Source organism: Falco rusticolus, chromosome 9, assembly GCF_015220075.1.
Source record: "Falco rusticolus isolate bFalRus1 chromosome 9, bFalRus1.pri, whole genome shotgun sequence".
Lineage (NCBI taxonomy): Eukaryota > Metazoa > Chordata > Aves > Falconiformes > Falconidae > Falco > Falco rusticolus.
The window spans coordinates 22,232,283-22,252,790 of NC_051195.1; the positions used below are offsets into that span (position 1 = coordinate 22,232,283).

The 20,508-nt window shown below is 47.0% G+C and overlaps 2 protein-coding genes across 4 annotated transcripts in view; both read right to left on the reverse strand.

The window, feature by feature from the left end:
• Nucleotides 1-8,023: 8,023 nt before the first annotated feature.
• Nucleotides 8,024-9,862, reverse strand: DKK1 (dickkopf WNT signaling pathway inhibitor 1). The gene is made up of 4 exons (XM_037400346.1): nucleotides 9,652-9,862; nucleotides 9,398-9,554; nucleotides 9,182-9,292; nucleotides 8,024-9,055 (listed from the first exon to the last, which is right to left on the reverse strand). Exons 1-4 carry the CDS (start codon nucleotides 9,841-9,843, stop codon nucleotides 8,805-8,807), a joined length of 711 nt encoding a protein of 236 aa, XP_037256243.1. The 5' UTR covers nucleotides 9,844-9,862; the 3' UTR covers nucleotides 8,024-8,804.
• A 2,413-nt stretch (nucleotides 9,863-12,275) lies between these two features.
• Nucleotides 12,276-20,508, reverse strand: part of PRKG1 (protein kinase cGMP-dependent 1) — a 509,003-nt gene continuing 500,770 nt past the window's right edge. For all 3 annotated transcript variants that reach the window (XM_037400740.1, XM_037400739.1, XM_037400741.1), the window contains one exon: nucleotides 12,276-16,445. In XM_037400740.1, the coding sequence (XP_037256637.1) occupies nucleotides 16,347-16,445 (99 nt within the window). In that variant the 3' untranslated portion in view covers nucleotides 12,276-16,346. The remainder of the gene's footprint in view (nucleotides 16,446-20,508) is intronic.

Sequence of the window (20,508 nt, forward strand, 5' to 3'; positions counted from 1 at the left end):
CCAGTGTTAGAAGCGTTCACCACTAGTTTGCTAAAAATTACTGTATGAACTTTAATAACAAAAGGTCAAACAGCAACCTACAGGGTAGCACACAACTCAATATTCAACGTGTCGGTAATCTTTCACAGAGCAATGAAACCTGGAAGATCTGGAAGGGAGAAAACCAATATTCTTCTGTCAGCTGGCTGCTGTTGTGGCATTTTAAAATGCTATGGTACCATGAAGACTCCACTATAAATGCAATGGCCATTTATAACCTACGTAATACAAATCAGTCCACAGAGGCAGAACAGGATATTTTGCTTGATAATGATATGAGCAGAACTGTGTGCTGTGATGATTCCTTGTCCCAAGTTTTGAAAGAAAAAAACCCCAAACCCTGATGGTCTTTAAAAGGGATCTAAGTGAGCTTTACAGGTCGGATGGAAGCTGGAGGCCTCTCTTCCCAATACAATGCTTTGGCCAACAATTAAGTGATATTTTTTTAAGAGCATGATTGCTAAACCAAAATAAGTTATTTACAACTCTGGAAAGCCCTCGTATTTAGAGATTTTCAATACATGTGACATGAACAGAAGGAAGAGTCTTCTACTCCCTGCTGATCCCTCTGGCTTGCAGCGGCATCAAAATACAGCCTGGAAAATACTAAGTTGGTTTCTCCAGGAACCCGTCACACCTCTCCTTGCCAGTGCCTCCACTTGTGTGGTAGGACCATTGCAGCCACTGCCAACTTTCAACAGCATTGATCTTGTGCTGTCCTCAGCTTCTGAGCTCCCAGGAGAATATAAAACCTTACAACAAGGATTAAAATACATCAATAATTTGGGTCACAAGGGCTTCCCTTTTGCATTCCTACTGCTTTTGAGTTGATCAGACAAATAGGCTGACAACAGCTGCTATCAACAAGCAGTGATGGCCTTCTGATGGAAATATTAGACTGCTCAGGCAAAGGGCATCCAGCTCAGGAACAGGACTAGCCTTTTATCACTCTGCTAGGAGTAGATAACTGGCACATGGCCAGGTTTTGTGAACTAGAAAGTCCTCATCTGCCTCCAAAGGGACTCGTTGCCAAGGAGGAGTTGGAAGCTCTCCCCAATACATGATAGGACAACATACTTCAATATTGCTCATAATGGTGCTTTGTCTTGACAAGAGGAAGCCAAGACAACATCTTGCATGAATAAGCCTTCTCTAAAATTCATATAAATACTCTGGGGGAACACCGAGTCTGAGTAGGAGAATTGCCCATGAATGAGGGTGTTGGCCCCAACCAGCCTGGGGACAGCGAGGCTGGGCTGTTTCTTCAGCAAAGATGCCTGAACAAAAGCAGTGTACATCCCCTAACCCTGACAGTCCTAAATTGAAAAGCTACACGTAGAAGCAGATTCCTGCACAACGGATTTGTACTTTAGGCTGAAAGCTCAAGAGCCTATAAGATTAAGTGGTCCTTGTGGATGGGACTGGAATAAAGTACTGTCTGAAAGCAGCTCCAGGCTCTTCCCTTCTTCCTTTCTGAGTGTAACCCATGGATTGTGGTATGTAAGAAGCAACTCTCCAAATAGGGGAAAGATCTAGGCTCGTTGCTATCATGGCCATCACTCATCCCCCTATACAGGCTGGGCTGCAGCCAAAAGAAATTACGTTTCTTGGATGATCATTTATGGTCAGGCATTCCTCCTGGCTAAGGCAGCTAAAGCCTCCCTCATGTGAGATGTCTGGGACGGCAAAGCCACTATGTTAGGGAAGGATCAGCACAGGCCAGTCCTTTGGGAGGATGGGCAGTCTGAGGCCACCTAAAACCAGCAAAGACCTGCTCATATACAAGTTCAAGAGGGAAGAGCAGAGCAGAGACCCCTAGTAGACATTTGCGACTGAAATCAGCTGCATTAGCATTTCACTTCTTCACTTCCCTACCCACACCCCATGGACCAGAGCCTGCTCTCACAAGCTAAAAAGAGCTGCCATTTGTGTGGATGTTCCCAAGCTCCTCCTGGAGATAAGATAACCTCAGCTTGGCAGTGGGTACAAAACCCCCTGCTTTTCGTTAGAGGAGGATTCAAGGGAGGCTCTCCACAATTCTAAAAAACAAACAAACAAACAAAAAAAACCCAGACCATGGCAGGACCTTTGCTACCCTCCTTTTTCATTCTGCTACACATCAATGGAGAGGTGCTCTTTGAATGTGCAAACCAAACTATTAATTATCGTTTTGATTTACTGTTCCTTGTGTGGAACCAATTATTCTGAAAAAGAAGTATGAAGTCCACATCTTACCTGACCAGGATTAACCGACTTCTTACCATTGTGAAGTTGTCATTTTGACGTGCTACCTGTGTTGTACACCACAAGACTGGCTATGAAGCTACAAACTCCCTGGGAATCAATAATAGAGAATTAGTATTAGGGTGCAAGATCAAAACTATATAGAATACTTCCATCTGTGGTGAACTGGCTCTCAGGATTGGGGGAAGGGGGGTTGGGAAGAGCAAGTGAACCAGTTTTGGAACATGTTCTTCCACACTTTGGCCTTCTGTTCATTAGTGATTTATGATGGTATTGATGTATTTTTAAGTCAATCTGAAAACCCAGGAATATTAAGTAGCACACAGTAAAATTAAATATTTCATATTGGTTTTTTTCCAAAGTGGATACACCTTGGAGCAAAAGTCGTTAGACAACCCAACTATCTACAGGAAGTCCTCACTGGGCACAACAAATACATATGAAGGATGTGCCACCCACATCAGCCAGGAGTTTCAGGAGGTTGTTTAACAAGGACATCAGGACAGAGGGTGAGATGAGGCTCAGAGTCACTGCTGGCTTGCTGGGATTGTTCTTCCAGTGATGGAGCTTTTGTGCATTCACTTGTTCTCAAAATCAGCATCTTGAACCAATTATGTGTTAGAGGAGGTTTAGTTTAAGATTAAAGGTAAATAAATAAAAATAGACCAACACTTCCCTGTGGGTCTGACAGCTCAGGTTTAAGACATAGCCTCAGAGATGAAGGGCCTTAAGGAGCCAACGTTCAAGAAAACCAAACCAAAAGTAATAATTAAAGAAAACCCACCCCCTAGACACTTACGGTATCATCCTTCCCACTGCCAATAATCAGCATTTAGAGATTTCCTCAGCCAGTGGTCACATCCAAGCCTCTGTTTTCTATGAATTAGCTTTGTCCCAGTGTGACTTAATTTATGAGTTTTCATTTTGTGGCCACCAGTTACAGAACTTGGCTGCGTGCTACGTTTGTTTTAAACTGGCTGACTGAACAGTCCATCTCCTTCTTGCATTGTAAGAAACAAAAATAACCACTCAGTCACCTCCTCAGCATTGTTTACAGCTTTACAGACCTCTCCTATCCTCCCTTAGTCATCTCTTTTCCAGCTGAGATGAGCTACCAAACCTTTCCTTGTATGGGAGCATGCTCTCACCACCTTACCCTTTACTTTCTATAGTTCTACTACACAATATGCTTCTGGAGTCCCTTGGTATTGCCATGTTGTCCTGAAATATTTTCCTAGTTTGCTACTGGGATTTTTTTTCCCCCAGATTTACCTATCCTGATTGTATCACCTACAGACTTAATATTAGAACAAATCTTAAAAAAAAAAAAGATAAGTAGAGCTGTAAAGCACAAGTCCCAGCATCCACCCTTCTAGGATATTATCACCTCCTTCCACCAAAAGCAACAACTATTCGTTCCCACGACTTGTCCTCCAGTTATTTCAAAAGATGGGAAGGCCTTTGTTTTCTCCAGCAGCAGCTTCATCCCTTTGGTAAGGCTCCTCACCAAGGTCTTTGCAATCAGCTGGATCACCTTCCTCTATCTCCTCGTTGATTCCTTTAACCACTTCTCCTAGACTGGCAAAGCACCACTTTCTCATGCAAAACTCACACTGACTCTTTGCCCACTCCACAATATCCATCCATTCACCTACAGCTGCTTCTCCTCACTCACCCAACCATTCAGAGCTGGGATTTGGGGAGGTGGGGGACACCGCTGCCAGATGCTCAGAGGGGGGAGGCTTAACATCCCATTGTAGCCCAGCTGTGCCTCTTACCCTCCCGGCCAACTCTTTCATCGGGCTACGGGCATTTGCATGCTGATGGACTTATTACTCACTTAAATCACCTGCTAATGGGTCCCCTCCCTCACTGAGAGGTAGATTAGAAGCTCTGCCCAGAAGCACCCTCCTTAAGTATCTCAGTTATCCTCACCCCCCTCTTAAGGTGTTAATTAGGGACACAAGTCAGGCATTGGAGGCAGGAGAGAAGAAAAAAGCTACTTAAAAAAACAACCCAGTAATAAACATCACTTGGGATTAGCAGGGATGTAGTATATTTGTTTGAAGGAGGCAAGGGACAGAGGAAACCATACCTTTAATGCTCTGCAAGGGGTGGTGAGGAGCTGGGCCACCTGGATGCTCTGCTTCCCACCCCAAGTGAGATCAAGGTTTGCTTCACCAAGCCCTCAGCTGAAAGACTTATGATAAAGAGCAGCTCCAGCAGGTGGGCTAACTCCCCACCAGAAAAACCTAGCCCCAAATATAAGGGAAAACAAACCAACAAACCACAAAAGCTTTCTGTATTGTTACATCCACAAAGGTTTTCACCTGCACTCTCTGTTCAGGGCTTTCATCTTTCTGAGCTAATACATGCAGTTTTCTGCTCGGTGTTATTAGAGGCAAATATAAAAAAAAAAAGGAACTTCTCTTGTCTTAATGGCTGTGGGTGGATTTAAGGACTTTCGTAACCCTTTCCTGCACTGCATGAGTATAGAGGACAGTTTTGCTCCTCAGACAAGTGGCTTTAGTGTCATGGGAGTTCAATTTTAAATGTGAGGTGAAGATTGGTGGAAGCAAGAGGAGTGTGAACATCCTTTAAAAAAGCGTGAGCTTTGCTTTAAAAAAAGAGGGGGGATATTTCTCATGCTACAACTTCAGGTGCAACTAGTTTTTGAAGGAACTTGGGAAGAAAATAGTGTTTGCCTCCCAAAAAACTCATTTCTCCACAAATTACAGTAAAAACTGCACCGTGTCCCATTTCCACCACTTCTTCCCTTATAAGATTAATGCCTTTATGCCAATATTGTCACCAGGTGCACTGTGAAAGCATCTCCTAGAAAACTATATTCACAGCACAGAAAAATCATCTCAGGAAAACCATAGTGTAATTGGAAGAGTGATTCAATTTTCTCATACAAATCATTAAAGCCATCTGAATTCATACAGCCCATGTAAACTTAGGGCTGGGGTAGGACTACAGGGTTCTGGGGTGCTGCTTTATTAGTTTTAGCCAAGTGCTACAGAGATGCAAGGTGCATAACAACCCAGTGCTTAAAAGCCCACAGAAGACTTAAGAAGAGATTCGGCAACTGGACAAGTTAATAGCAAATTGGTCTCTAAATGAATATCAAAGGGAATAGGACCTTTAAAACTTATAATAGTACAATTGTAGTTGTTGGAAGGAGCACATCAAGTGAACTGCAGGCACCAATCCAGCCCATACAGACTCCCTTAAACAATGTATTTTACCACCACAGAGACTCAAACCCAGGTTACACACTGCTTTTCTATTCTGCCTTCCTTTAAACCCTTTAACAACTAAAACTTTGGAGGGGATATCACCAGCTGCTTTCCTATACCACCCCCACTTACCAGGCCAAGGCCCCCAGTTTAAGAGATGGGCAAGGTAAGCACTACACCCTGCATAGGGCTGTACTGCTCTTACAGCCATGATGATGTGATCATGCTCATTTATACTCTGCCAAGGCTGAAGCCACCCTTCTACCAGCTGTGTGTATTTGGTATTTAATTTGGAGAAATGAAGGGGAAGGGCTATACTTGCAGAAGGCTGGCTGTAAAGCTGTGCTGCTAGCAACCAGTCATTAGGGGAGGCTGCTTTACAATGCTTCCTTTTCAAATTATAAATAACAAAATTTAATTTCATAGAGCTTTTTTGTTAGCTCTTCCAGCCCTATAATGAGGAACAGCAAGTAAACAAGAGGTGCTAAACCACCTCATCCACCAAACCCTGCTTCCTTTATTAGCTCTTTGCTTAGAATAAAGGATTTGTTCTGTCTTTTTTTTTTTTTGGGGGGGGGGGCAATAATTTCATTAGAGAGAGGTGGGGGAACTGTACATTGAGATGCCTTTTATTATAGGTGTTACTGAAGTGCACCTTGTGTGCTGAAATAATGTTTCTCTGTATCTTCTGTCTTTGGATCAAAGCATGCTTCTCTCACCTAAGATGGGCTGATAAAAACGCTCCTTTTTTTCCAGACTGAAAAACTGAAGAATATCAAGGCATGTGAAGGTTAGTCATTTTTGGCTAATGCATGTACAAATACAGAGATGGCCAAACTGCCCAGTATAAAAGGGGACAGCGAAGACGGTACTAACAATGACAAGAAATAGTACCCGAGGTTTTCCTGACAGAAATAATCTCCTTATTAAGGTGTCTGAAGTGCTGACAAATGCTGGGTATCACTGCAAGGCCATCCTGGTGCTGAAATGCCTGCAAGGATGAAGTTGGGCATGATGATGACAAGATGTCCACCTGAGCACCCTTGCAAGTGGGCAAGATTTGATATAACATGATTCTGAACAAAAAAGGTATGTAATTGATATTTAATGCCCTATAAGTGTATTTTTCACTGCCTTGAAAGATGTCAAAGCTGTGTTGGTCTGTCTGGGAAGGAGAGAGTACTATAACTGTATGAAGAAAAAACCTAAACCTAATGACACTATTTTATATGTACTGGGGATAAAATATGCCACTGTTTATGTCAGACCTGAACTTCTCTAAGTAGTTACTGATGCTTTTATTCATAGCCAGGTACCTTCATTGCTCTAGTGCCATTGACTATTACTGAGCATAATCATCATAATTATTAAATATGTTATGAGATAGTAATTTTTTAGATGTATCTATTAATAAAAAGTATTTTAAAATGTGTATTTCTAAAATTTTTTTTAAGCTTTGCACAATGATTAAAGCATTAAACTCAAGCCTTTGAGTCATGAACTCTTTCAGGGGGCTGCTTCAAACCCCAGCTCTTGCTGCAGCTCCAGTGAAAGCTGTTCCCGAGCGCAGACCCAGAGGGTGAGACTTAAATGTGCTGTCCAGCAACATCGCTGCAACCTGCAGATCGCCATTTAGCTTATGGCATGCACAGCTTGGGTCACAGTCGCTCTAGCCATAGCAGCCTTCCTTGGTTGCTGCAAATAGTTCCATGGGCACAAACATCCCTGTGCATTTAGGTGGTTTAAGAAGCATCAGTGCTTTACCTTCTGGTTTGGGGCAGCTCTGGCTGTTCTCAGCCTGCCCAGATACTACCCAGCCTCGAAAAGAGCCAGAGCGAAGCTGAGAATGATCCCTCACCCATGCAAGAGGAAGGCTCGTTTTTAAGTGTTTGCCTCTACATGGGGCTGGGTGCGCCCTCCTTCGTGTTTTCTGTAGCTGTGGGCTTGGTTCAGCACCAGCTGGTACTTGCAGACTCCTGCAAACGCGGTGGTTTGGGTTTGTATTCAGTAACCCACATACCAGTGTAGTCCCCAAGGTCCCTAAAGAGGCACCAAACACCAACGAGCATGCTGCATTTTAAAACAAGACGTGGCACAGTTGGAGCATCCCTGTAAATGGGACACAGTGCCCTCAGAGCCACCCAGGGATGTGCTGCATTGCAGTCAGGTTTGGACTTTGAGTACAAAGCCCATTTGAGTTGAACAGGGAGGACTCCAGCATGGTTTTGCATCCCTAACACTGTCCCCAGACTGCAGGGAGGCCACAGGCAGCCTGCCAGGCAGGCACAGGACATAGTTGCCAGTACTGCACTTGCTGCCCACCAGCCCCATGCTGCATGACACAGCCCCCACTCTTGCTCAATGCACATTTACAAACCACTTGCAATAGGTGGACAGTACTAGAAGCTAAAGGGAGTAGGGAACAAAATGCATGCTCACTGCTTTCCCTCCCTCCAAGCCACCAGAAGGGAGAAAACTGATAGCGACAGGCTGCAAAGTGAATTGAAAAATGAGTCTTTATTGTAGACAGAGCAAACGTTGCGCTGATGGAGCGGTTGAGATCACTGTGCTCCTCAGCACCCATCCCGTGGTCAGCCACACACTGCAGTCCAGCACAGCCCCGCCACTGATCCTTTGCTTCCCTCCTTACCCCATGACAAAATTGTGCAGGAGGGTGTTTTGCTGCTGCCTGCCCTTCCTGGAGCCCCGGCCGTAGTGCCCATCCTTGGCCCAGCATCTGGTGGCCTGAGAGTATTGGTGGCTGCAGTGGCACACCAGAATTCCTAAAAAGCAGCTGAATAAATAGCAATAACCCAAACAGCCTTTCCCATGGGGAGCCGGCAATGAGCTGGCTCACTCCCCCCCTCCCCCCCCTCTATGGGCATTCCCGCTCCAGGGCACATCTCCACTCCCGTGGGGTGGGGAAGGGACCACGGTGGCCACACACAGGCAGGGACGTGCAGGCAGCTCTGACCGATTTTAATGAACGGTTTATTCGCTCACAAACATATGGTCGCATTCCTTTGACCTAGATTTAAAAACCCAGTGTGTACAAAGTCACAGTCACGGCTTGGAAGAGCGCAAGGCAGCACCCTCAGGAAAAAGAAAAAAAAAAAAAAGTCATTAAAAGTCCCGGCGTTATGTACAGCTAAGTGCCAGCTCGAGTATTCACAACACAGTAACATACTGCAATTAGTCGCTTAGAAGTAGTTCCTTTGAGAAACAAGCTTTTGTTCCGGCGGGGCCGGAGTCTGTCCCGTCCCGTCCATCCAGCGATGCTCAGTGCCGCTGGCAGGTGTGCAGGCGGGAGGCATCAGCCGGGCCGTGCTCTCGCTGCAGGCGGCACGCCAGCCCCTCGGCGCACTGGCACCGCTGGAAGATCTCCAGGCTGTGGGTGCCTTTTCGCCGGTGCCGGGTACACACCTGCCCTTCCCGCAGCACTGGCTTGCAGATTTTGGACCAGAAGTGACGGGCACAGCACAGCCCAGCCACGCAGTCCGACGAGCGCAGGCAGAAGTCCCCCTCCTCACCTGTGTGGGGACAGTGTGGCATGTGCTCAGCCCAGGATGCTCCTGCGGGGGTGGTGGGGCAGGGCGGGCATCCCCCCCCCGAGGGCAGTGGGGCCCAGCGAGGGGCAGCGGGGTCACAGCACTTACCTTTGGCAGGGGGGAGCCAGGCAGGAGCCGGCGTCCGTCGGGGCAGAGCCTCAGTGCCGATCTCATCCAGCTCGGCGGCCCCGTGGGGAGGCTCCGGGGGGGTGCAGAGCCCTGCGGGAGGCAGAGGGGCGGCTGTCAGCCACGGGTGGGACCCCGAGACCCCCTCCGCGGCACCCCCAGGGTGTGACCCCCTCCCCTGGCCCCGCCGCCCCTCACCGTTGCTGCAGGTGGTGCCGGGGCAGCACATGGCGTCGCGCAGGCAGCGCTTGCGGCGTCTCCGGCAGGCGAGGCAAAGCGGGGCGCCCCCCCCGCGGGCCGCCCCCCCGCAAAACTCCTCGGGGCCGCAGTCCTCGTCCTCGGCGCAGGGGAAAGGCTGGGAGGGCAGAGAGGAGGGGGTCAGCCGGGCCGCCACCCCCCTCCGTCCCCGGTGCGTCCCCCCAGCTCCATCCCCGGTGCGTCCCCGCTCCTACCTGCCGGGTGGCAGCCGGCGGCGGCTTGTTGCTGCCGTCGAAGGGCGAGGCGGGAGCGGCGCTGGCCTCGGCCGCCCCCCCCAGGGGGGGTCCCTTGATGGCGTTGGAGCTGAGGGCACCGCCGGGCGCCGCCGCCCGCCCGCCCGGGGCCGCGCAGCTCAGCGCCGCCAGCAGCGCCACCAGCCCCCGCATCCTCGTCCCGTCCCCTCCCGTCCCCGGTGTGTCCCGCCGCTGCAGCAGCTCCCGCGGTCCCCGAGCAGCAGCTACCTGCGCTGCCCGCAGCCGCCTTTATACCCCCGGGGGCTGCCTCCTGCGCCCGCCCCCTCGGGGAGGAGGGCACGGCGGATGGGATTTCAAAGGGCCCCCGGGGGGTTGTGCCGATGAGCCCCCAACCCCCCCCACCCCCGCCCCGAGGGCTCCGTCATTGGCCGCCGCCCGGGAGGGGGTTTCGCAACGGCGAGGACAGACAGACACAGACACACAGACACGCACACACCACACCCCCCCAGTGACAGCTCCCCCGGTCCCCGGACAGATGCTCTGCACGCCCCGACGCCGCCGCTGTCTCCAGCCGGGTGCGCCGCCTCGCCCGACGGGGGGAGCTGGGAAAGGGGGAAGAGGGGCTCGCCATGCAGCCCCCCCAGTAGCTGGGAGCCGCGGTGGGGTGCAGCGAGCCCCTCCCGCCCGGCGGCAGAATCGGGCCTTTGGTGTCCTATATGTCTGCGCCCACCCGCCCCCCGCGCCCTTCCTGGCGCCAGCGCAGCTTTGCAGGAAGGGAGGGGGCCGCTCGGCGCCCCCCCGGCCCAGTGTGTGTGTGTGGGGGACGGGACACGGCGGGGGCTGAGCCCTGGCCCGCGTCCCCCCGTTGGTGTCCCCCCACTCCCAGCTCCTGCCCTCGCACTCGCCTGACCCCAGCCTGGGCAGCGCCGCCGCCGGGACGGGGGGCACGCTGCCGGGGGGCGCTCCCGGGGCCTTTGATGCGGGGAGATCAAAGGGGTCGCCCCCCCACCCCTCCCCGCCGTCCCCGCACCGGCGCCCTCGGGGCGCCGCGAGCCCCCAGCCCCGCCCCGCCGGGGCAGCGCTGTGCGGCCGGCACCACGGCGCCCCCTGGCGGCCAGGCCGGGGCAGCGCCGCCCGCCCGCCCCCGGGAGGTTGTGCAAGTGCAGCGGCAAACCCCAACTGATTAAATCGGGTTTTCACGATGACGGCATAATGGTCCTTTTATTTATTTATTTATTTTCTTCAGGACGGGTTTAAAAGAAAATACGGGCAAAAAGCCTAAACACCGCAGCGCTGCCCCAGCCCACCATACACGTTTATTCCTCTGAGGGTGGGCAATTCCAGACGGTGCAGCCCTGCAATTAAAACCCCAGCAGCGCTCACCCACCTCCAGCACAACGGGTATCGCTGTCCCTCTGCAGGGAGCTGCTATCAGGTATTTCAGGCCCAAGAGGCTCAAGCCAGGCTAATAATTGCCTGGGAAAGTTTCGGCAAGCACCTAATGCAGGTGCTGGCAGAAGTGGTGCTGCTGAGTCAGCGGCCAGCGGACATCCCCGCCACACTCGGGCGAACCAGTGCCTTGCTATTTTTATCCTGCAAGAATGAGGGCGGCACCTTGCCCGAAATCCCTGTATTCCCCTTGCAGTTTCAGGTGAGGGCCACGTCACCCTGGGCTTTTTATTGTATTACTAACTTGTATCTGTGATTGCTGCATCCTGCACAATCATTCCATGATGTTTCCCAGCTGCTGCTTAGGCAATTACCAAATTTCTTTTCCTCCTGGGAAGATGTTTTCTTGCTCCTTTCTCCAGTTTTTACCAGGCTTTGTGTCCACATAGCACTGAAGTACGCACATAACTTTGACCTTGCTGAGATTTAAAGACAAGTTGCATCGCACAGGGGCTGAGCAGTTTCCCAAGGATGTATTTAAATCCATTGGGTTGGACAGAGTCTCAGCATCCTGAATGCTGCATCATCCTGTGCACAGAGGTGAGATCTTCACTGACATCCCGTGGCTGCGCTGCCATTAATGGCTATGCCTTCATCACCACCGCTTAGCATTTCCCATAAGGAATAGTGATGACAAGGACATCTTTTTTTTTTTTTTTTTTTTGATACCGGTGTTGTTTGCAGCCACATCCCATCTAGCAATGACGTAACTCATGTTGGAAACATGGTCCTTTCCCAGCTGCATGCCCCAGACTTGCTTATATTGGCAGCAATCAAAATATAAAGTGCATTCTTCATCCCTGAAGGGTAAACATGCTGCAAATGTGCTTACTGCTCAGTACGTTCACAGAGTACTCTGGGTTGGAAGTGAGCTGTGGGGGTCACTGTGCCAAGCCTGCTCAAAGCTGGACCCCCATCACCCTTAGACCCCTTTGGCCGGGCTACTTGCAGTGATGCAGGTGCTCAAATAAGCAAAAAAAAAGTAACTGCGGCCATCTGCCTTTACATCCTGCAGGAAATTTGGACCCCAGTACTAATCTCCAAATACCATACATTTTGATCCGTTACCTCTTACTGCATGTTTTAATAAATGAGAATAACCCCCCCAATTTAATCACTAACCAGAAGAACTCCCCCAAACTTGGGTTTTGCCATGGAAGAAAGTCGACACGCTGTTCAAAAGTAATTGTTTTTATTTCAACTCTATAAAGTATACAACAGGCACTCAGCAATTACAGCTGCAGGGAAAGTACAGAGCAAAACAAAAGCAGTTAAAGTTTATGAAAAAAAGTTCTTAAATCTACATCAAAAGAGTGCAACCGGCTGATGACCGGTGGATGACCGACATTTGTCTGACAAACAAAACCTCTTTCAGGTAAGAAGAAAACTGGAGAAAATAAGAATAGAAAACAAAGAGCTAGTGTAAAAACAGCGTAAACTGGGACTTGGGATGATAGGCAACTCCAAACGAAAATTTCCCCTTTTGCCAGTAAAGCCCTAAAACCACCCAAGTCTCAGTGTTACGGCTGCTTTACGCAGCCAGGGAGCTGCAGAGAATGAGGAGCTTCCAGCCTTCCACCTCAGCTCTGCAAGAGTGCTGAAGGCTCACCTCCGCGGTGGGTTGCATATAGAAGGAGTCGGGGGGGTGGAGGTGGGAAACGGATCCTGTTTTGTTGAGTGGTGCAAACGAGCTATGCTTTTGCATCGGGGCTTCAGGTCAAATAACGCAGGCTGGGTTGCACACTGAGTTGCTCGTTGTTCTTTCCAGGTGGGAGATTTCTAAAGGGGTTGTATAAGACGGGAGGTTGGCGCTGGACAGCACAATGGGTTGAATCTGCACGGCTTAGCAAAACAGGAATACCTGTCTACGGACTGATAGGATGTCATATATTAATTTGACCCGCACATAACATTTATACATTTCACAGAAATGACTCTGTATCTCATTAACAGATACACAGCTCTGGTACATTGAACAGAAATAAGAGAACGACTTCATCATTTCTGTAATTCATCAATATTATATAATAAAGGCTTAGAAATTGGTAGCAGAAAGAACTGTAAAACGCAGCAAGCTAAGAAAGGACGACATTTTGAGGTGTGTTTGTCTTTCTCATGCAGCATAACACCAAATCTGTAATTTTTTTTTTAATAGGATGCCATGGATTTAAGGCACTTGCAACAATGCCAGATAGCTAGTCATGTTCTAAAACTATGGGACAGATGAGTTAACAGTACAGTTGACATAAAGTTTAATAATACTGACAATTATGACATTAATTCAAGTCTACCTTGATCTAAAAACATTACATTACAAATAAGAAAATGAAGTAATAATGCCATGGAACTCTAAAAGAAAAAGTTACATGTGTACCACAAAATATCAACACGAAAATACCTATTTACATAAATATTCGCTTGTGGTCCTGTTGTTAAATAAGAGTTTGCTATGGATAACGCAGCACTGTGAGAAGCTATGGATTGTCTGTGTCTTAATGACACCAATCTTAATACACTCATTTTAAATACAGGAGCTGATTTCCCCTTATGTAATACGCTGTCGTCCCATATATTAAACAAGGAAACAAAGAAGAAAGGACAGTAAGTGGAAACACAGAGACAATCTGTTTTTGTGAATATATATATATATATATAAAATGCAACTCAAATATATTACTTATAAATGAAGGCGTTTATCATATACATATGCTAAGTATGTTGTTCAAAGTATGCTTTAGGAAAGGTGATGAAAGTCGAGTGAGGTGTTTGATATCAAAATAAACTTATATTCAGTACAGTGCATGCTGCACGTTGCAGGTATTAATCACCGTGCCTGGCACAAAGAAAAAAGGACAGGAAAAAACCCCCAAAACTCATCAGCCCATTTTAAAACCTTCTTCCTGTAATGTTTTCATGTTGCCCCCCAAACTCATTGTGATGCTTTTTCCTTCTGGCAATCCTTTGACTGACAACTGCATCTCAGCTACTGACTATTGTCACTATGGGACAAGCTCCTCTCTACATTCTTCGATAGAAAATTACCAAACCTAACAAGTTTTCTCCTCCAATGTCGCTGCACTGTTGAGTGGAAAACCTGGGGGATGCAAGTGAAGAATTCAGCTTTCAGGCAGCTGCCTGCTTGCTAAGATGTCTAGTGATTATTTTAGCCCTAGTACTCAGCATTGGCTTTCAGTGTCTTCCATTGCTCAGATAAAGGCTGAAAAGTGTGTATTCGCCCTACATGAGTAACTCCCAGAGGATGTAGTTACTGTCTTTTCCCTATGGTTTTGAAGGCAAACAAAGTTTTAATGATTAATGAATAGTGGAAATAACCTAAAGTTACTGTACCGATGGTGTTGCCTCACCCTTCAGAAAATTAGGAAGGAAATTCAGCGGCACCGACTGGTTTCAAAGGCATCACGATGACCGAGCTCTTTAGTTTGCTGGCCAACAGCAGACATTGTCAATGCTGTCAAAGAAGGGGAGAAAATACCTTTTAATACACTCTATTAAATCACTTTCATTAGGAATACAGGAAAGAGTTGGGATTTATCATCAGGGAAATAATTTTTTACTGTTAAAACATACATTTTCCACATACTATGTAGGCAAAAGTCATATGAATGACTTTTCAGCAGAACTTGATCTTTCGACTTCCAGTGTATACAACAGCTCTTGGCAGCTCTGAGATGAAACGGGGCAGCATCTGCTAATTTTTTGCAGGAGGGTCTGCTATAGAGACTGAAAGCTGATGTTTCTTTTTGGTGTGATGCCATAAACTTTTAGTCCCATGTATATGCGACAGGCATCCAGGACAGGATTCCTCAGTTATGCCCTATAAATCAGAAGAGACTGTACTCAAGCAAAGGAAAGGCAGTGGAAGTGAGGGAAAACTGTACACACAAAACCAGTGTTTTCCCCAGATCTTTTTTCTATAGGAGCCAACCCGGCTCTAGCCATCCCCATGCCTTCAACAGGGTCACTGGGGACCCGGTATGCCAGAGGCATGGAGACTCCGCACAAACATATCCAATATCAGTTTTCCATTTAATTCCACTGACTTTCCTGTGGAGCTCCTTAGTCTGGTGAGGCATTAGGATTACATTTTTATGGGCAATGTTACAAACACAGCCAGCAAAGTGGCCCAGTACCACCTTTTATTTTAATTAGCTTTGTACTAGACATGGAAGAGAAGCAGACATGGAGACATAAAATCACCTAAGAGCGTGATGGAGAATGATGCCTCTTGCTACATATTTCTGAAATGGTGGTTGACTAAATAGGTATATTCACAGATGAGGGACGTACATAGCACCTATAAAGTACATTACGGGTCTTATGTTTTCCCTTTGGGTTCTAAAAAGGTAAAAGTTAAGCTTAGTTTTATGCCTAATAGCTAATCAATAAGACCAGTGGGCTGCTGTCACTTTATTACAGGACCATTAATGAAGCACTATTTTATATGTAAAACGGATTAATTTTATGATTTTTTCATGCAATTATGTATTTGTATCAAGGGAAAGGGGAAAAAAAAACCCAAACAAATGTCATGTTACAGTATGTTTTCAGCCATATGAGGGAAGTGACCCATATCCGCCTTAACAGGATCTAGAGCAGTTGTGCTTTTGTTTTACCAGGCTAAATAAAAATATCGCAAAAATAAAAAGGAAAGGTAACATTCAGTCTTGTCATGAATACTGCTCAGAAAGAAAAAGGACAAATTTTACCACTGCTTTGACATGAACTCTTTGACCAGTACCGTTGTGGTCCTCCCTTTGCTCCTATGCTGGCCCACAGTAGAGGCCCTGCAGAGTTTGGAGGGTGGGAGTAGCCCAAATCCTGCACTGTATTTAGCTACAGCACTTAATAAATTACTATTGATCCTACCGATAAAGCCAGTACCTTGCAGCTAGAATTAAGTGCGTCTTACATTACATATCTCTAGACTTTTATATTAAGAATGTAGCAAGATCATTGCAGTGATAGAAAACATATTTCTTTACTGGTGAAAGGCTTTGCATCAGGACCACCATGTCAACTGCTATTTTAAGTTTGAACATAAAACATGAAGAGCACTATTGTCATCTAAGCAAGAAGTCCTAATGCCACTGTAGTTACTGTAGCAGCATCAATCAAGGCATCATGGTGATCCCGAGCACTAATCCTCCCCAATTCTTTCGGTTTCGCTGGCAGCCATGTCCCAGGAAGCTGTCTTCAGCAAGGCAGAAGCAGGTAAGAGAAATACATTAAAAATCTATGTCCCATCCTGAGTTGTCATCAGGGGGTGGTTCATCACTGTCCTCTGGGAAGCTGTCAAAATTGCTTGTGTCTGTTGGAGATGCAACCTGCAGAAAGAAGAGAGTGACAAGAAGGGGTTGGTCATCAAAGTGGACCCCCTCAGACATCTCTTCATCTCACAACTGTAATCATTCAAGAGCATTTGTTGCTAACTGCAGCAAGCAAGACAAGTTCTGCATTCCACAACTCTTTTGCTGAATCCCAGGAGGACTTCCCATAGCTCCCCTACTCTAATGATCCAGGCCCTCTAGGGTCTCAAGAGCAACTGTCCTACCCATTGGTACAAGGTCATCAGAAAAGACTTGGAAAAGCCCTGGGCCTCCTCAAAGCCCAGGATTTCCAATTTATGGCTCCAGGATCCTGAATTTGAGGCTGTGAGTTGGGCCCTGCCAGCTTCGAGTTTCATGACAAGTATGGCTCAGTCTAGGAAGCTTACCAGAGAAATGCATCTTTCTAGGATGAAGGCCAAGTATGCTTCTTATTTGGAAATAATATAATTTAAAATGTACCATAGCTAGATAATTCCCCGTTTTTTTTTCTTTTTATTTTTTGCTTTACAATGGTGACTGAAGCTTTCTTACAATGAGACCCTGACACACTCAATGCAATTTAAAAAAATGAAACAACACACAAACAGACCAGGAGCTCTCCAGACCAAAATAATCAGTGTCTTACTTGAGAAAATCAGTACTTTAAGCTGTATCCCAAGTAGCCAGCGCAGGCTGGAGGGCACTGCACTTGCCATAGCAGTGCTGGGCAGGAAACACTTGCTGTATTTTTTAGCTGTTTCATGTGTGTAGCTGGTGGGAAGGCCGCAGCCAGAGGCTAACCTACAGTACAGGAGATATACTCAATACTGGATGCTGCTATAAGCCTTGGGAAAAGACTATATGATCAATGAGTGCTCCAACGTCAGCTCTAAATTTAATTTGCTGCCCAGCTGCATCAGCATTTTCCTGCTGCTGAAAACATCTTGGGGAAAATTAAGATTCTTGAATACCCAACTAATTTTGAAAAAACCAACAATCTGTAAAAGATTACTGGAGTACTACAGAGTGATGAGATGCTTCACCGTGTACTGAATACTGGAATTTAATTTCTTTTGAGTTATCTGGATCTGTTTACTTTGTTGGTGTTCCTTCACCCTTCGGGTCCTCACCCTTGGAGTGCTCCACACTCACTCTCCTCCATAGTGCCATGGGCTGGACCACATATCTCTCTTTCTCTCAGCCCACCCCCTGTGAGCTCTCCCTCTGGGAGCAGAATTTCTGGGGATGTGCGTACAAGATACAAGCTACCAAAGTGTATGAGATGCAGCTGGTGTGTCCATTCACTGAGGATGTGCACAAGCTGCAGATTCTTGCGAAAGCCTTTCAGCAGTGATAGTGCATAAGCGGACTGCACTGGGTGAAAGCATCTGTGGAGTTCCTCAGGGTTCCTTTGCAGGTGTCCACTCTGGGAGCACCTCGCAGGGCAGGCACATTTGGAGCTCTGGTTAGATGAGGCTTGAAGGGAAATAAGTCCTGCTTTGGGAAATAGATTGCCTTTTCATCTGACAAAACAGAAAGGGTGAGTACATCCAACACCTCAAATGTAGAGGGTTTTCTTTTTCTTAGAAGAAATATGATTTGGGTTAGATGACTTGTTACTCTGCTGACTGACATTATGTGATGCTAATGCTGTTGTGTGCGATTCCCCACAGCTCTGAGGCCCAGGTCACCTACATGGCCTGCAGTTCTTCAATGTCAGAGACATGGGAACCAACATCTCTTTCAATGCCCTCTCCAGACACTCTGTATTTACTTCCTGTCCATCCATGAAGATAAAGTGCAAACATCAGCTTTCTGGTTGCTTACCAACATAAGGGCTTGAGATGAATTATGGTTCAGAGATCTGCAGGTCTTTCTCAAATGCAAGAGCTGTGATGCAAGACAAGGGCATCTTTGGAAGAGTGAAAAGCTTGTAAAGACAGTTACTCTAACAGATTTCAGCTGTGGTATCGATGCTCAGCTGCTTCTTGAAGTAGTGTCCTAGCAGCAGTTTGTAAATTGAGACCTTTCCTAAAATCCCAGAGAGTAAGAGCTAAGAAGCAGCTTTTGATTGCCTCACTGGTAGTACCATGTAACTGCTAATGAGGGTTAAAGTGCTGGGGAAGGGCTTTTCACTTAAAAAAACCCCACTAGTCTTTATGTTTAGCCCTGCTGGGTCCTTTACAGATAAGAAGGAAAGGTGCTGTGATTGAAGGAAAAATGGATGTCTTCCCCCAGAGCTATGTATTTTGGGTCCCTCTTCAGATATGGCTCTTACTGGCAGTTGGGACTTTTGCCAAAGCAACTGAAAAACTTGTGGAAAACAAGGCTGAGCAGGACTGACAGCTTTGGGGTTGACAAGATTCACTAGTTAACAGAGGCAGGTTTTGGAGAGGATCTCTGGTGTATGTCTAGGGAAGATATTACTCCTAAGAGCTCTAAAAGAACGAGCTCTGTTGAATGGGGATGAGGGCATTGTGAGGCTGTCAGCATTGAGCTGTCCTGGAAGCGGGAGTCATCTGAAGAGGGAATGCTCCCATCTATTTCAGACAGCCTTGACGGTGGTGTGCTGGCCAAAAAGAGCGACAGCAGATCAGTCTCTTGGGAGCAATCACAGATGTGTTCCTTGGTAGGATGTCACCAGTCCCACGAACATACAGCCTTGATGATATCAAGAAATAACGCCAAAGAAGTGAACTGGGTGCTCACACAATCTTTTTCTCCTACTGCATTGGACCTAACTGAAAAAGCAAAGAATGTGTGATTTCCTGCACAGCAGGTTGGAGAGTGGCTTTCCTCTAGGCAATGCCAAAGGAGCAGAGACCATTTCTGGTGGTGGAGCACACTCCCAGCTTGGTGACATCAGGGAGTAATTCATGCCCACGGGGAGCAGATACTGCTGAAGTCACTGCTGCCAGTTGTGCTGTTTGAGGGTTAGACATGCAGGGTCCACATGTATATTGGGTAAAAGCAGTATTGGAAATGCTCTTATTAAACTAAAAATCCACTAAAAATGATCAGAAAAACATACTGGGGCATTTTCAGGCTACACTGACATCCTGCACATGGAAACCAGAAATTGTAACTGGATGCAAAGGAGCAAGCTTTATTTTATTGTCTGACTTGAGATGTGGTGAACAGTACTGCTGACAAATTCATAATCACTAAAAATAGGCTAAACAGAAAAAACGCACAGTTTTGATTTATAAAACATTCATATGCTCTTTGGGCATCCTGCTTTAGGCAGGTATTGGCAAAGTCCTGCTTTTGCCCACTGACTGCCAGTAACTTCTGCAGCCCATAGGGCAAAAGGGAGGCAGTAAAACCTTCTTGCTCTTTCATAGCTGCTAAGGTAACTTTGGGATGGCAGATTTAGCCCCGGAGCTGTGCCTGCTCTTGCTGCAGGAGGTGCAGGACCATGGGCGGACAGAGCAATGGGGTGCAATTAAACACAATTGCTAATGTCATTCTCTCCGTGATCCTGCTGGAGAGGAATGGAGAGAAAGGGATTAAGCTGAAACAAGGAGGGGAGGCTGCAGAACAGAAGGGGCCAAGGTAATTTCTATCAGCTAATCCTGTTTGGTTTCCCTTTGCAGCAGGCTTTGTGGGTAAAGAGCTCACAAAGACATCAAAGGAAGAGCTTTGCTCTAAAGGAAAATGAATTGAGCTGTCCCTCTGTGTCTGCTCCCAGTTAAACATAAACTAGATGGTAACAGAGCTTTTCATGTAGGACATAGACGCAGGAAAAAAAGGGTGAAAAGCACAAAAGAAAAGACAGAAGGGAAGGTTAATGCAAAAGAAAAGGGAGAGGGCATACAAATCCTGCTTGCCTCACCAAAAAAAATAAAAGAGAAGGAAAGAGGACACATCTGAGAGAAGAGGTGAAAGTGGCAGCTCTCCACTGAAATGTGAAAAGTAGATGAAGAAACAAGTGGAGCAGGTGAGAAAGAGAAAAATGCATAGTAGTGAGTGATCCTGCCCTGATCTCCTGCTGCAAAGGGCATTTCATAGCAGCCATGCCCTCCCCAAACTCCCTTCTCTTGGAAGAGACTGCCCAGAAACCAAGTATAGCTGGAAAAGT

Excerpts from the sequence above, each read along its gene's own strand:
- DKK1 (XM_037400346.1), bottom strand. The coding sequence starts at position 9,843 with ATGCGGGGGCTGGTGGCGCTGCTGGCGGCGCTGAGCTGCGCGGCCCCG. Across the intron at positions 9,293-9,397 it reads CGGCACCACCTGCAGCAACG|GGCTCTGCACCCCCCCGGAG; the intron begins GTGAGGGGCGGC and ends TGCCTCCCGCAG. Across the intron at positions 9,056-9,181 it reads CTGGCTCCCCCCTGCCAAAG|GTGAGGAGGGGGACTTCTGC; the intron begins GTAAGTGCTGTG and ends GTCCCCACACAG.